Source organism: Anabrus simplex, chromosome 4 (genome assembly GCF_040414725.1).
Source record: "Anabrus simplex isolate iqAnaSimp1 chromosome 4, ASM4041472v1, whole genome shotgun sequence".
Lineage (NCBI taxonomy): Eukaryota > Metazoa > Arthropoda > Insecta > Orthoptera > Tettigoniidae > Anabrus > Anabrus simplex.
In genome coordinates, this window is record NC_090268.1 from 319,378,232 (window position 1) to 319,394,192 (window position 15,961).

General features: G+C 39.3%; 1 protein-coding gene across 1 annotated transcript in view; it reads left to right on the forward strand.

The window, feature by feature from the left end:
* LOC136871934 (protein SSXT) overlaps positions 1-15,961 on the forward strand; it is a 79,679-nt gene that overhangs the window by 37,088 nt on the left and 26,630 nt on the right. The window contains exon 3 of the mRNA XM_067145674.2: positions 2,897-2,978. Coding sequence (XP_067001775.2) covers positions 2,897-2,978 — 82 coding nt within the window. The remainder of the gene's footprint in view (positions 1-2,896; positions 2,979-15,961) is intronic.

The following is a 15,961-nucleotide window of genomic DNA, read 5'->3' on the forward strand; positions in this document are numbered from 1 at the left end:
GAACTGGGAAGACAGACTTACACAAACCACATGATACCATCAAATTGATAAGACATAAACGTCTCGGACAGTAACACTGTGGCAAGCAGTTAAGTCTCAGCACATATATCAACAATCTGTTACCTCCATACACACATATTAGCTCAAGACATATGTACAATCAAGCTAGGTTAAGAACTTCACAATGTTTACAAGTTAGTTCCAACAAGAAGAATTTTTTTTTTTTCCTACCAGACTAAGATGCCTGCTGGAGCTGTAACTTAATTGGGGTCACGGCTGCTTCCTTCCCACTCCTAGCCCTTCCCTGTCCAGTCGTCGCCATAAGACCTGTCTGTGTCGGTGCAACGTAAAGCAACTAGCAAAAAAAAAAAAAAAAACTAAGATGCCCATACAGTAATTCCTCATGCACACTACTGAATCATTATGCCCCACAACAAATAACAAGACAGAGAGACATACGTACACACCAGGACATAACAGTATGTGATGTTCTCAGATCTTAGGCCATAATCATAACAAAATTCACCAATTTAACTCCACACATAACTGAGTAACCAAATAAATAATTTAATGAAAATCAAATTAAATAACTCATCGATTTGCAGTCATACTACCAGGTTAAAACATATTTAAAACATCAAGCAGTAACTTAGCATACGGAAGCTCCAAAAGGCATAGAATCGCGAACAAACACTAAGATACATTACTCGTCCACAACATCCGGAATATACTCCCATCATGATAATTCGAACATGAAACAGAAAAATTTCACATTATAATTCAAGCTAAATCTTGCCTTTCCCTTTACAGCTTTAACTTCTAAAACACACTCTTCTTTATCATTCTATTCAGTTATTTCAGTCAGCATGATAATTATAACTTCTCATTAATTGCCCAAAGGACAACAAGAAACATCAGAAAAATTGAGCCCAACATGAAGGAGGAAAATTATAACAGAGCGTAGTTACTATGGCAGTCACCGCTCTGCTACCACAACACTCTCGCAATCTAACAAATACTTAAAATAGCAAGAACAGTTCGCACGACCAGCGATCAGTAGATAACAATAACAAGCAAGATAATACTTCAGGAACACTTACCAATTCAGATCCTAAGTAAAGTCGTCGCGTTGTGTGGAAGGCTGGACACACGAGGCCAGGTGGAACGATAAAATTAATATTTTCTTTTTCCTGAAATAACAACACTTATTCCAATAAGAAAATACTTTAATTAGAATGAATTACCTCCCATAACTCCGACGATGATTAACTATTTAAAAACCAAATTAAAATTATTAATCCAATCAATTATATCAATCCATGAAATTAGTTAGGATGAAAATCAATAGATCTCATAAGGCAATGTTTTGAAAGATAAAATAGTAATTATGGACCTTAAACTTCTTTGTATTTTGAAAAAAATTATCTAATTCTTTAGCAAATAATCTTAACATTAATAACCATCTCTGGCTCTGAGAACAGGTGATTAGGTAATTAAAGTCAAAACAGTTCATAACGACTACTTCTTTAACCTCAGAAATTAAAATAACACAAGGAATCAAACTTTAGACAGGTAGGTAAAATCACTTTGAATAATATAGGGATAACAACCACGAAGGAATAATTAAGAATCACATTAAGTTTTAAGAAACCAAAACTCCTTGAACCGTAGGTAAGTTAAATTCTATAAGCACCAATCAAACAAAGCGTCCATACTCCAGAAGAATCTATGATCGTCACACAAGGCAAACATCAAAATGTTACCTTCAACAAGGAAAACTCCTCTCAAATGTCAAGATCAACTGAGCATATGCTCCCAAAATGTTTATGCAAAGTTACCATAGCAACAAATCATGTGACACCACCAACAAAATGGCAGCTACAAAACAATTCCAGTAGTCTTAATACAATAATTCAATAAATTAAACTGAAATTCGCTTGCACCATCAGATCAAGAGTTAAACCCATTACATATAAATTAATATAGTTGTTAGGAGCTCCTACGCAAACATTAGCTTAAACACAACGTATAAACCTTAGAAGTTATCTTGAAATAAATATTCAATTAAATTACCACATTACAATTTTATATCTTAACAAATTATATATTGCAGAATTACGATATGACCCGAATTTCTGCACATTTCTGCTAAGTACAGTTTTCTTCAAATTTGAATAAACGGTAATCTTTTAATGTCCACAAAATCAAACATGTTTCCCGTTGCACTTCCATAGTACCTTTCCTAGTTGAATCCACTGATCACTCCAGGTTCGAAGAAATACAAATTATAGGCTACTTACAGTTATCAGCGAGGTTATTCAAAAATTCAAACATGACTGGCTTATTGCCAAGTTTGCAATTGTGTTACCTTGGATCAAAACAGAACATTGTCTCCTCTTATCTTATTTTCAATACAATTAAATTCACCAGCAGCAGTTACATGAAAGTAACTTCAACTAGTCACAATCAAAAACAACCGAATTACGACGCATTGTATCCTCTCGTGAGTTGACGATCGAGCCAGTTTCAGAGTATGCAGCTAGATGGCATCGGCGTACAGGCAGCCGCTCAGACGAGTACAGAGCTCATGGCGTGGATGCGTACTCTTAGCAAGCACAGGCTGAGGTAACACATTTTAATAACTCCTAGACAACTCCATGGACCCAAATCTTGTAATTACATTAAACGGAGATACTAAACAATTCATAGGCTGAGTAAAATAATTTAAAATCCATTATAGTACACATGCTCCAGTGCAATTACCTTGCAGCTGCTACTGGTTTTGAAGGTAGAATATAATATACTATGCCATGTATGACTTGGTTCAACACATCTGGACATCATTTGACATTCATTCTTTTTTTTTTTTGTAACATGAAGTTTCTCTCTGTTTCAGATATCAACAAATACTTCATCGGAACCTAGTGTATCTTGCTTCTATTGCCGATGCCAATCAGAATATCCAAACTCTTTTGCCTGTAAGTACAAGGACATAGAATTTTATGGAGGGGGTGTCTACATTCTGGAAAGTCAGGGAAAGAGAGAAAAAGTCTGGGAAATCTTTCATGCTCTAGTCTGCCGTAACCCAGACTATTGTAATATTCTTTTCTCAATATTTTTCTCAAGAAGTTCACAATAGTTATACAATCCCTTATTCTTTTTGAGATACACAACACAACTAATTCATATATCATAGCCAACCTAAATATATTGGTACCTGATCTGATATTGCCTTAGTAAATGCTTTTGAGTTCGTGCTCACAAATATGGATGGGCACCAATGTTATTTCAGTGACGTAAACCATAATGAATGAATGTATGTTTAAAACAATCACAGCTGTGAATAATACTACCTTATGTTTGAACAGGAAATGTCTGTTAAGACTACGAACAGATTCCATACATGCCAGTCATACGCTAGGGCTCTCCATAGCTAAGGTGGCTAAATCACACATCACTGCTGTTGCAGTGGCAAGCTGACAGGAAACAGGTTCAATTCCCAGGCTGGCACACCGTTTTTCTCGCTTTATTCTGTTTGCAGTGGATGTGATGTGGCCACATACCAGCTTGTTCCAACAAGTGAATTTTTATTTGGTCCTGAAAAGGCCCGCTTCTATCTATGACATGATGGTCTGTAGGTAGGAAGCAGTTTACCCTGCAAATTCAGTGCAGCTAGTCTTAAATGTTGACCACCTTGGTTTATACAGATTTCAGCATGATGTTGTGATACATTTTTGCTCATTGTAACATGTGAGGTGTAACAGCTTGACATGCCTCGGTGATTATTTGGTAAAAGTGACCAGGATTTCCAGGCACCTGTGCATACACTACCTGCTTTAAGTGACCCCACAGGAAGAAGTCAAGTGGTGTAAGATCAGGCGATCTGGCAGACCAGGGAACGGGTTTTCATATCCATTTATTAAGATGGGGAATATGAAGATGGTTCCGAACGTCTACTGATTTGTTGCAACTGCATTTGTAATTGGTTAAGCAGTGGCACTGTGGAAGTTTATTTTGAAGAAAATGAAGGTAGCATGCTCCCATCAGATGGCCATCGGAAACATTTGATCCGATAGGTAGTCGCCCCCAAGATCCCACACCAGACATTTACTCTCCACTGCTCTTGAAATACATCCTGTCTTGCCCAGTGGGGATTTTAGGTGCTCCAGTAGTGCATATTGTGCAAATTCACAACAGCCTCTTCGTTTGGACTAGACATTATAGGAACATCTCTCTAACATGAGGTACCGTTCCAAGTATTGTAAACGTACTCATCTCTGGAATACATAGTGGGTAAATGAAAGTGCTCCCGGTCTAGAAACCCAAGAATACCGGCCGAGAGGATTCGTCATGCTGACCACACGACACCTCGTAATCTGCAGGCCTTCAGGCTGAGCAGCGGTCGCTTGGTAGGCCAAGGCCCTTCAAGGACTGTAGTGCCATGCGGGGGGGGTTAAATGAAAGTGCTGTGTCGTCACGTGGTTGATGTGGATAAACACTGTCCCCCCGTCATAGTGGGGTATGATCTGTTGTTAAAAGAATCGCATAAGATTGGATTCAAACCACTACACTACTGGCGCTCCGCACTTTACCGACTCAATCACAAAGATATCCTGAGTGATACTTACTATAAGTACAGCCATAAACCACAACCCTTGTTGTAGCACTTTGTATATGATACACACTGCAGCTGATGAGTACAAAGCAAGTTTACTAAGACCAGGGCCTAAAGCTATGAAGGCTCATAAACTGCCAGCAGTCAGTAACACAGTGAAGTCAAATGTACTATGGTCATCTTGATGAGAAGTCATGTGCATGCAAGGTAAAGGGTGCGGAGGGTAAGCATGGCTGCTGCGCATGCGTTTATTTGAACTCTCAAGACCTGCCATTGAACATCAGTTCCATCTGCAGCGATTCTTGTTGACTAAGGTGCTGTTGTGAAGTTTCTAAGTGGAAGTGCAATTGTGCTTTAGTTACATATTTACTGTAAGTACTGCATAATGAACACGCATCTCTTTCAAAGAGCTTGCACTGTTTATCACGACTAACGTTTATAGCTTAGTTAGTATCTGTTACTCATGCCGTACCTACAGTACAAGCTGCCACAACTTCTCATGAGACGCAGATGATAGGCATGAGTCAATAAGCAGTGTTAAATCCAGCTCAGAACTCTTCAATATCCTTGCCTAAGGTACAATGTGCAAGACATTTCTCAAAAGGCACAAGAAGGAGGAGTGTATTACCTCGACCAAACACAGAGAATCTGCATAGTGGAACAAAAAAAGAATTGTAAGCAAAAGTTAATAGGACTGGGCCAAGGTACCTACAGGTTAAAAGCTGAGGAAAATAGATGCACAGAGGGTAGAAAGATAATGCCTTACGTAATTTCTTATGCCTATTTGTATATGCAACATTCATTAAATACGTACAAGGTCCTTCCATAGGGTACAGTACAAACTTGAGACAGGTAAGAAAGTTATTAGGTAACCATGCCACCCAGCTCGATAGCTGCAGTCGCTTAAGTGCGGCCAGTATCCATTATTCGGGAGATAGTAGGTTCCAACCCCACTGTCGGCAGCCCTGAAGATGGTTTTCCGTGGTTTCCCATTTTCATGCCAGGGAAATGCTGGGGCTGTACCTTAATTAAAGCCACGGCCGCTTCCTTTCCAGTCATAGCCCTTTCCTGTTCCATCGTCGCCATAAGACATATCTGTGTCTGTGCGACGTAAAGCCAATAGCAAAAAATAAAAAATAAAACCATGCCAAGGTTGGCAACGTTAATGACGTAACATTGGTAATAATGAAAGACTATCAGGTACAAATTTAAAGCTTTAGTACAGAACTAAAGAAACTAACCTAGTATGAAATACTCTCCCCTAAAACGACAGTACTACATCAATTTGTTACTGTATTAGCTTGGCCTAACAGGAATTTTGAGGGGAAACCAGTCCCCAAAACACAAAAGTTACAGTGAAGAAAACAATAGAATATTACATGGGAATGGCTAATCCTTAAAACTCGAAAAGTTGCAAGGGGAACCTTGAGAATTGAGCATTACATAATATTGATAATATTAAATAATTAATAAATAAATAATAAAAATCCACAGCCTGTTTCCAGTCATTCTACCGGGTCAGGAATGGAATGAATGAAGCCCCCATCTACCGGCAAGGACAGGAATTGTGCTGGCTGCCAAAGCCTGTCGCTCTCCTCTGGGGCAATGATTAATGAATGATAGATGAAATGAAATGATCTTGGTGATAGTTGCTGGAATGAAATATGACAGCAGAGGTGCCAACTATTACGGATTGTCCGTAATGATTACGGATTTCACTTCGCGATTACGGTCGAAGGGGAAATTACAGTATTACGGAAAAGAAACATTGTCATGATAAAAATTAATTTCTGTGAAAAAAAAAAAAAGGAAAGAAGTAAAAAATGTTCAATCCCTTAGAGCATTATGAATGAATGAATACTGATCTGCATTTGGGGCAGTCGCCCAGGTGGCAGATTCCCTATCTGTTGCTTTCCTAGCCTTTTCCTAAATGATTTCAAAGAAATTGGAAATTTATTGAACATCTCCCTTAGTAAGTTATTCCAATCCCTAACTCCCCTTCCTATAAATGAATATTTGCCCCAATTTGTCCTCTTGAATTCCAACTTTACCTTCATATTGTGATCTTTCCTACTTTTATAAACGCCATTCAAACTTATTCGACTACTAATGTCATTCCACGCCATCTCTCCGCTGACAGCTCGGAACATACCACTTATAATACCAGGACAAATATTTCAGATTCCCTATGGGAATCGACATCTATATCAACATACCACTTAGTCGAGCAGCTCTTCTTCTTTCTCTCAATTCTTCCCAACCCAAACATTGCAACATTTTTGTAACGCTACTCTTTTGTCGGAAATCACCCAGAACAAATTGAGCTGCTTTTCTTTGAATTTTTTCCAGTTCTTGAATCAGGTAATCCTGGTGAGGGTCCCATACACTGGAACCATACTCTAGTTGGGATCTTTCCAGAGACTTATATGCCCCCTCCTTTACATCCTTACTACAACCCCTAAACACCCTTATAACCATGTGCAGAGATCTGTACCCTTTATTTACAATCCCATTTATGTGATTACCCCAATGAAGATCTTTCTGTATATTAACACCCAGATACCTACAATGATCCCCAAAAGGAACTTTCACCCCATCAACACAGTAATTAAAACTGAGAGGACTTTTCCTATTTGTGAAACTCACAACCTGACTTTTAACCGCGTTTATCAACATACCATTGCCTGCTGTCCATCTCACAACATTTTCGAAGTCACGTTGCAGTTGCTCACAATCTTGTAACTTATTTATCACTCTATAGAGAATAACATCATCCGCAAAAGGCCTTACCTCCGATTCCACTCCTTTCTTCTTCTTCTTCTTCTTCTTCTCCTTCTTCTTCTTCTTTTATGACCACATAGGATCACTTTAGTCAGTACGTCGTTCAGGTCTCTTTGAAGGGATTGTTCGGGCTTTGCGGTCCTCCCAGTACTTCTTCAGACGCTCTGATCTTCGTGCCCTTTCCTCAGTTGAAAATGTGCGTGTTGTTGGTTTGTTTTGTGTAAGGGTAAAGCGGAGGTTTGTATTCTTGAGTTTTGTATTCAATTTTATCTTATTTTTGGTGTCTTCTGTTGTAAGGCCTATTTCCTTCAGATCCTCTCTTACTTCTCTGATCCATTTACATCCTGTTGTGGTATTTTTTGAGACGAGATTGTGTTGTACTAGTTTCAGAAGTCTCGAGTCCTGCATCCTCATGATATGTCCAAAGAATCCCAGTCTCCTCTTACGCATAGTATTTGTAATGGGTTCTAGCTCTTTGTACACGACTTTGTTAGGTATTAACCGCCACTGTCCGTCTTTCTGATATTTTTTGTTGATACAGGTTCTTCCAATCCTCCTTTCAATTTTCTGAAGTCTGTCAGTCTTTGATTGTTTATTCAGGTAAAAGTGTGTTTCTGCTGCATATGTAGCTTCCGGTTTTATAACTGTGTTGTAGTGTTTTATTTTTATATTTATTGATAGACATTTCTTTTTGTAGATGTTGTGTTTGAGTCATCAGTCCATAGACTGGTTTGATGCAGCTCTCCATGCCACCCTATCCTGTGCTAACCTTTTCATTTCTACGTAACTATTGCATCCTACATCTGCTCTAATCTGTTTGTCATATTCATACCTTGGTCTACCCCTACCGTTCTTGCCACCTACACTTCCTTCAAAAACCAACTGAACAAGTCCTGGGTGTCTTAAGATGTGTCCTATCATTCTATCTCTTCTTCTCGTCAAATTTGGCCAAATCGATCTCCTCTCACCAATTCGATTCAGTATCTCTTCATTCGTGATTCGATCTATCCATCTCACCTTCAGCATTCTTCTGTAACACCACATTTCAAAAGCTTCTATTCTCTTTCTTTCTGAGCTAGTTATCGTCCATGTTTCACTTCCATACAATGCCACGCTCCACACAAAAGTCTTCAAAAACATCTTTCTAATTCCGATATCAATGTTTGAAGTGAGCAAATTTCTTTTCTTAAGAAAGCTCTTCCTTGCTTGTGCTAGTCTGCATTTTATGTCCTCCTTACTTCTGCCATCGTTGGTTATTTTACTACCCAAGTAACAATATTCATCTATTTCCTTTAAGACTTCGTTTCCTAATCTAATATTTCCTACATCACCTGCCTTCGTTCGACTGCACTCCATTACTTTTGTTTTGGACTTATTTATTTTCATCTTGTACTCCTTACCTAAGACTTCATCCATACCATTCAGCAACTTCTCGAGATCTTCTGCAGTCTCAGATAAAATAACAATATCATCGGCAAATCTCAAGGTTTTGATTTCCTCTCCTTGGACTGTGATTCCCTTTCCAAATTTCTCTTTGATTTCCTTTACTGCCTGTTCTATGTAAACATTGAAAAGGAGAGGGGACAAACTGCAGCCTTGCCTCACTCCTTTCTGGATTGCTGCTTCTTTTTCAAAGCCCTCGATTCTTATCACTGCAGACTGATTTTTATACAGGTTGTAGATAATTCTTCGTTCTCGGTATCTGATCCCTATCATCTTCAGAATCATAAATAGCCTGGTCCAATCAACATTATCGAATGCCTTTTCTAGATCTACGAATGCCATGTACGTGGGCTTGTCCTTCTTCATTCGATCCTCTAAGATCAGACGTAAAGTCAGGATTGCTTCACGTGTTCCTACATTTCTTCTGAAGCCAAATTGATCTTCCCCCAACTCAGCTTTAACTTGTTTTTCCATTCTTCTGTAAATAATACGTGTTAAAATTTTGCAGGCATGAGATACTAAACTAATAGTGCGGTAGTTTTCACACCTGTCAGCACCGGCTTCCTTGGGAATAGGTATAACAACATTCTGCCGAAAATCGGATGGGACTTCTCCTGTCTCATACATCTTGCACACTAAATGAAATAACCTTACCATGCTGGTTTCTCCTAAGGCAGTCAGTAATTCAGAGGGAATATCATCAATTCCAGGTGCCTTGTTCCTGTTTAGGTCACTCACAGCTCTGTCAAACTCTGACCTCAAAATTGGGTCTCCCATTTCATCAGCATCAACAGCCTCTTCATGTTCCAGAACGAAATTATCTACATCGTTACCTTGATACAACTGTTGGATATGCTCCTGCCATCTTTCTGCTTTGTCTTCTTTCCCTAGAAGTGGCTTTCCATCTGAGCTCTTAATATTCATGCACCTAGATTTCCTTTCTCCAAAGGTTTCCTTGATTTTCCTGTATGCAGCATCTACCTTTCCCAGGACCATACAGCCTTCGACATCCTTGCACTTCTCCTTCAGCCATTCTTCCTTAGCTACCTTGCACTTTCTATCCACTTGATTCTTTAATCGCCTGTATTCTTTTCTGCCCTCTTCATTTCTAGCATTCTTGTATTTTCGTCGTTCATCAATCAGGTCTAGTATCTCCTGAGTTATCCACTGATTCTTAGTTGATCTTTTCTTCCTTCCTAACATTTCTTCAGCAGCCCTACTGACTTCATTTTTCATGACTCTCCACTCCTCCTCTACTGTGTTTCCTTCGGCCTTTTCATTTAGTCCTTGTGCAACATGTTCCTTGAAACAATCCATCACACTCTTTTCTTTCAACTTGTCTAGATCCCATCTTTTGCATTCTTTCCTTTCTTCAATTTCTTCAACTTCAGATGGCATTTCATGACCAACAAGTTGTGGTCAGAGTCCACGTCTGCTCCTGGGAAAGTTTTGCAATCCAACACCTGGTTTCTGAATCTCTGCCTAATCATAATGAAGTCTATTTGATACCTTCCAGTGTCTCCAGGTCTCGTCCACGAATACAGCCGTCGTTTGTGGTGTTTGAACCAAGTATTGGCGAGGACTAAATTATGGTCAGTGCAGAATTCAACCAGCCGACTTCCTCTTTCGTTCCTTTGTCCCAATCCAAATTCTCCTACTGTGCTACCTTCTCTTCCTTGGCCTACCACTGCGTTCCAGTCTCCCATCACAATTAGATTCTCGTCACCTTTGACATATTGTATTACATCTTCTATCTCCTCATATATTCTTTCAATTTCTTCATCATCCGCTGAACTAGTAGGCATATAGACCTGCACTATTGTGGTGGGCATTGGTTTGGTGTCTATCTTGGCGACAATAATTCTTTCACTATGCTGGTCGTAGTAGCTTATCCGCTGCCCTATTTTCTTATTCATTATTAAACCAACTCCTGCATTACCCCTGTTTGATTTCGTGTTGATAATTCGGTAGTCGCCTGACCAAAAATCCTGTTCTTCCTGCCAACGTACTTCACTTATACCAACTACATCTAACTTTAGCGTATCCATCTCCCTTTTTAGATTCTCTAACCTACCACAACGATTCAAACTTCTAACATTCCACGCTCCGACTCGCAGAATGTCAGTATCCATCTTCCTGATGATCGCCCCCTCTCGTGTAGTCCCCACCCGGAGATCCGAATGGGGGACTAGTTTACCTCCGGAATATTTTACCCGGGAGGAAGCCATCATCAGTACATCATTCATACAGAGAGAGCTGCATGTCCTCGGGAGGTGGTTACGGCTGTAGTTTCCCGTAGCTTTCAGCCGTGTAGCAGTATCAACACAGCTAAGCCATGTTGAGTATTTTACAAGGCCGTATCAGTCAATCATCTAAACTGCTGCCCTTGCAACTACCGAAAGGCTGCTACCCCCCTTTCGATGAACCATTCGTTAGTCTGGTCTCTCAACAGATACCCATCCGATATGGTTGCACCTGCGGCTCGGCTATCTGCATCATTGGGCCACGCAAGCCTCCCCACCGCGGCAAGGTCACATGGTTCGCAGAGGAGGCTTTTTGTAGATATCCCATGTTAATTTTTGTGCTTTAGCTAATCTATTTGTTCTTACTTGGATTGAGATTTTTTCATTTAAGTTATGTGTTATTACTTCTCCAAGATATTTAAACTGAGTTACTATTTTGATTTTATTACCATTTATGGTGACTTCTTTTAGCTGTGTTGGTTTTTGGGGCATAATTTCTGTTTTTTCAAATGATATTTTGAGGCCAATTTTATTTGCAATGTTTTGAAGTTCTGATATCTGGGTTTTTGCTTCTTTTATGTCCACTGCTAGTAATGCTAAATCGTCAGCAAAACCCAGGCAATTTGTTTTGATTTTTCGGCCAATCTTTATTTTGGGGGGACATTTTCTAAACCATTCCCTCATTACCATTTCTAGAGCACAGTTAAATAATAGTGGTGAGAGCCCATCTCCCTGCCGTAGTCCAGTTTTAATTTCAAATGTCTCTGATGTTTCACCCCTAAACTTCACTTTTGACTTGGTATTGGTGAGAGTCAATTTTATCATGTTTATTAATTTGGGGTGTAGTCCAAGGTGTCTTAAAATTTTAAACAGAGATTCTCTATGGATGCAATCATAAGCTTTCTTGAAATCTACAAATGTTATCACCATATCTCTGTTTCTTCTCCTGTTATAGTCCATTATCAACTTAAGACTCATGATCTGATCAGGACAGCTCCTCCAGGGTCTGAAACCTCCTTGATATTCTCCTAGTTCTTTCTCAAGTTGTAAACTTATCCTATTAAGGATGATTAATGAAAATATTTTGTATGTTATGTCTAGGAGAGAGATTCCCCTGTAGTTATTAGGGTCGGTTTTGTCCCCTTTTTTGTGCAGAGGATGAATGAGGGCTGTTGTCCAGTGTTCTGGTAGTTCTTCTTTAATCCAGATAGAGACAAGTTGTTGATGGAGGGAAACTTTTGCTGAGGTTCCTGCATATTTCCAGATTTCCGCAAAGGTCTGATCTTCTCCTGGCGCTTTGTAGTTTTTTAATTTATTCAGAGCTTGGTAGACTTCCTTTATTGTGGGGGGATTGATGTTTTCTGGTGATGTTTTTATCGGGGTGTTGGTGTCCAAATGAAGGAGTTCTGTAGGTTCCTCACAATTTAAAAGCTTGTTGAAATGTTTAGCCAGAATTTCTGCATTGTCTTTATTGTTATGGGCCAGCTTACCATCTTCATCCTTCATCAGTAGGGTCGGGGTTCATATTTTTGGAGCTGCTTTCTGAAGGTTTTGTAGTAGTCCCTTGATTTAGTTTTACTGAACTGTTCTTCAATTAACTGCAGGGTGTCCTTATGATGTTGTCTTTTTATTCTTCTTAAGACTTGGGTAGTTTCTTTTCTCTGTTTTACTAGCTTTTGATAGGATATTTCTGTCTTTTGGGACTGATGTAATAGCCATGCCTGATGTCTTTTCTCCACTGTTTCATCACATTCACTGTTCCACCATTGGTGTTTTTTACGTGGTTTAATTGGAGCTAGGTCTTCTGCAATTTGTTTAAGGTTGTGTACTAAGTCTTCAAGTTTGTCTGTGATTTTTATTTTTTCAGTTGCTTTCTGGTAATTTTTGTTGTTGATTAGCTGGGTAGGATCTATTTTTCTTTTAGTTTTAAGGGCTTGCTTTTGTTGTCTCCTCTGGGGAGTGAGTTTAATTTTAATTTTAACTACGTAGTGATCTGAACCTGTGTCTATTCCTCGGAGGACTTTGACGTTATAGATCTCTTTGTGGTGGTATTTGTCCATGCAGACGTGGTCCAGTTGCCATTCTCCTTTAGTGTAGTCAGGGTGTTTCCATGTTTTGAGTTTTTGAGGTTTCCTCTTAAAACATGTAGATTTTGAGATTAAATTATGGTTTCTACACAGGTCAACTAGTCTCTCTCCATTTTTATTTGTTTTCTTGTGTGCTGGCCATTTTCCGATGATGTCACGGTATTTTCTTTCTCTGCCTAGTTGAGCGTTGAAGTCGCCTATTAATAATTTTATATGGTGTTTGGGGATGTTATCTATGGTCTGGTCCAATAGGTCCCAAAATTCTCCTGTTTATATTTACATATATAAGAAAACATAAAGGTCCGATAATACTGCCTTGAGGAATTCCCCTCTTAATTATTACAGGGTCAGATAAAGCCTCACCTACTCTCATTCTCTGAGATCTATTTTCTAGAAATATAGCAACCCATTCGGTCACCCTTTTGTCTAGTCCAATTGCACTCATTTTTGCCAGTAGTCTCCCATGACCCACCCTATCAAATGCTTTAGACAGGTCAGTCGCGATACAGTCCATTTGACTTCTAGAATCCAAGATATCTGCTATATCTTGCTGGAATCCTACAAGTTGAGCTTCAGTGGAATAACCTTTCCTAAAACCGAACTGCCTTCTATCGAACCAGTTATTAATTTCACAAACATGTCTAATATAATCAGAAAGAATGCCTTCCCAAAGCTTACATACAATGCAAGTCAAACTTACTGGCCTGTAATTTTCAGCTTTATGTCTATCACCCTTTCCTTTATACACAGGGGCTACAATAGCAGCTCTCCATTCATCTGGTATAGTTCCTCCGACCAAACAATAATCAAATAAGTACTTCAGATGTGGTACTATATCCCAACCCATTGTCTTTAGTATATCCCCAGAAATCTGATCAATTCCAGCTGCTTTTCTAGTTTTCAACTTTTGTATCTTACTGTAAATGTCATTGTTATCATATGTGAATTTTATTACTTCTTTGGCCTTAGTCTCCTCCTCTATCTCGACATTATCCTTGTAATCAACAATCTTTACATACTGCTGACTGAATACTTCTGCCTTTTGAAGATCCTCACATACACACTCCCCCTGTTCATTAATTATTCCTGGAATGTCTTTCTTGGAACCTCTTTCTGCCTTAAAATACCTATACATACCCTTCCCTTTTTCACTAAAATTTGTATGACTGCCAATTATGCTTGCCATCATGTTATCCTTAGCTGCCTTCTTTGCTAGATTCAATTTTCTAGTAAGTTCCTTCAATTTCTCCTTACTTCCACAGCCATTTCTAACTCTATTTCTTTCCAGTCTGCACCTCCTTCTTAGTCTCTTTATTTCTCTATTATAATAAGGTGGGTCTTTGCCATTCCTTACCACCCTTAAAGGTACAAACCTGTTTTTGCATTCCTCAACAATTTCTTTAAACCCATCCCAGAGTCTGTTTACATTTTTATTTACCGTTTTCCACCGATCATAGTTACTTTTTAGAAACTACCTCATGCCTGCTTTATCAGCCATATGGTACTGCCTAATAGTCCTACTTTTAAGGCCTTCCTTTCTATCGCATTTATTTTTAACTACCACAAAAACAGCTTCATGATCACTAATACCATCTATTACTTCAGTTTCCCTATAGAGCTCATCTGGTTTTATCAGCACCACATCCAGGATATTTTCCCTCTGGTTGGTTCCATCACTTTCTGAATCAGCTGTCCTTCCCATATTAACTTATTTGCCATTTTTTGGTCATGCTTCCTGTCGTTCGCATTTCCTTCCCAATTGACATCTGGCAAAATCATCTCCCGCTATAATCACATTTCTTTTCATGTCGTTTCCCACATAGCTGACTATCCTATCAAATAATTCTGAATCCACGTCAGTGCTACCCTTTCCCGATCTGTACACTCCAAATATATCAAGTTGCCTATTATCTTGAGAAATGAGCCTTACACCTAGAATTTCATGTGTCTCATATTTAACTTTTTCGTAGCTTACAAATTCTTCTTTCACCAGAATGAACACTCCCCCTCCCACCATTCCTATCCTATCTCTACTTACTTACTCCAGTGCCGTGAGAAAATTTCTGCATCCATTATATCATTTCGCAGCCATGATTCAACTCCTATTACAATATCTGGTAAATATTTATCTATTAAATTACTTAATTCTATTCCTTTCTTTTCAATACTTATACAGTTCAACACTAACAATTTTTTGTCATCCCTACTTGATTTCCAGTTCCCTGTCCCTTATCACCGCTCCCTAGGCCATCCCATTTCCCTGAATGTACCTCCCTATTACCCATCCAAACAAAGTTCCTAACTTATACGTACCACTGCGGTTTAAATGAAGGCCATCTGAGCGCAGGTCCTTATCTCCTACCGACCCATTAGGATCTAGAAATTTCACTCCCAATTTCCCACATACCCACTCCATTGTCTCATTTAAATCCCCAATCACCCTCCAGTCAGTATCCCTCCTACACAGTATTCCACTAATAACAATCTCCGCTTTCTTAAACTTCACCTGTGCTGCATTTACCAGATCCCACACATCTCCAACTATGTTGGTACTTATATCAGCTTGCCTTACGTTGTTGGTACCAACGTGGAACACTACCACCTTCTCGTTCCCCTCCTCCCTCTCTTCTACTTTCCTCAACATCTGCCTCCACACACTTTCTTCACGTGTCTAACGATGGAATCCCCCATGACCAGAGCCTGAACCCTACCCACCTCATTTGATTCCCTCCCCTTCTGGTCAGCCCTGTCTTTCCTGATAGCTGCAGAAGCTACTTCCTCCTCCCTGTTCA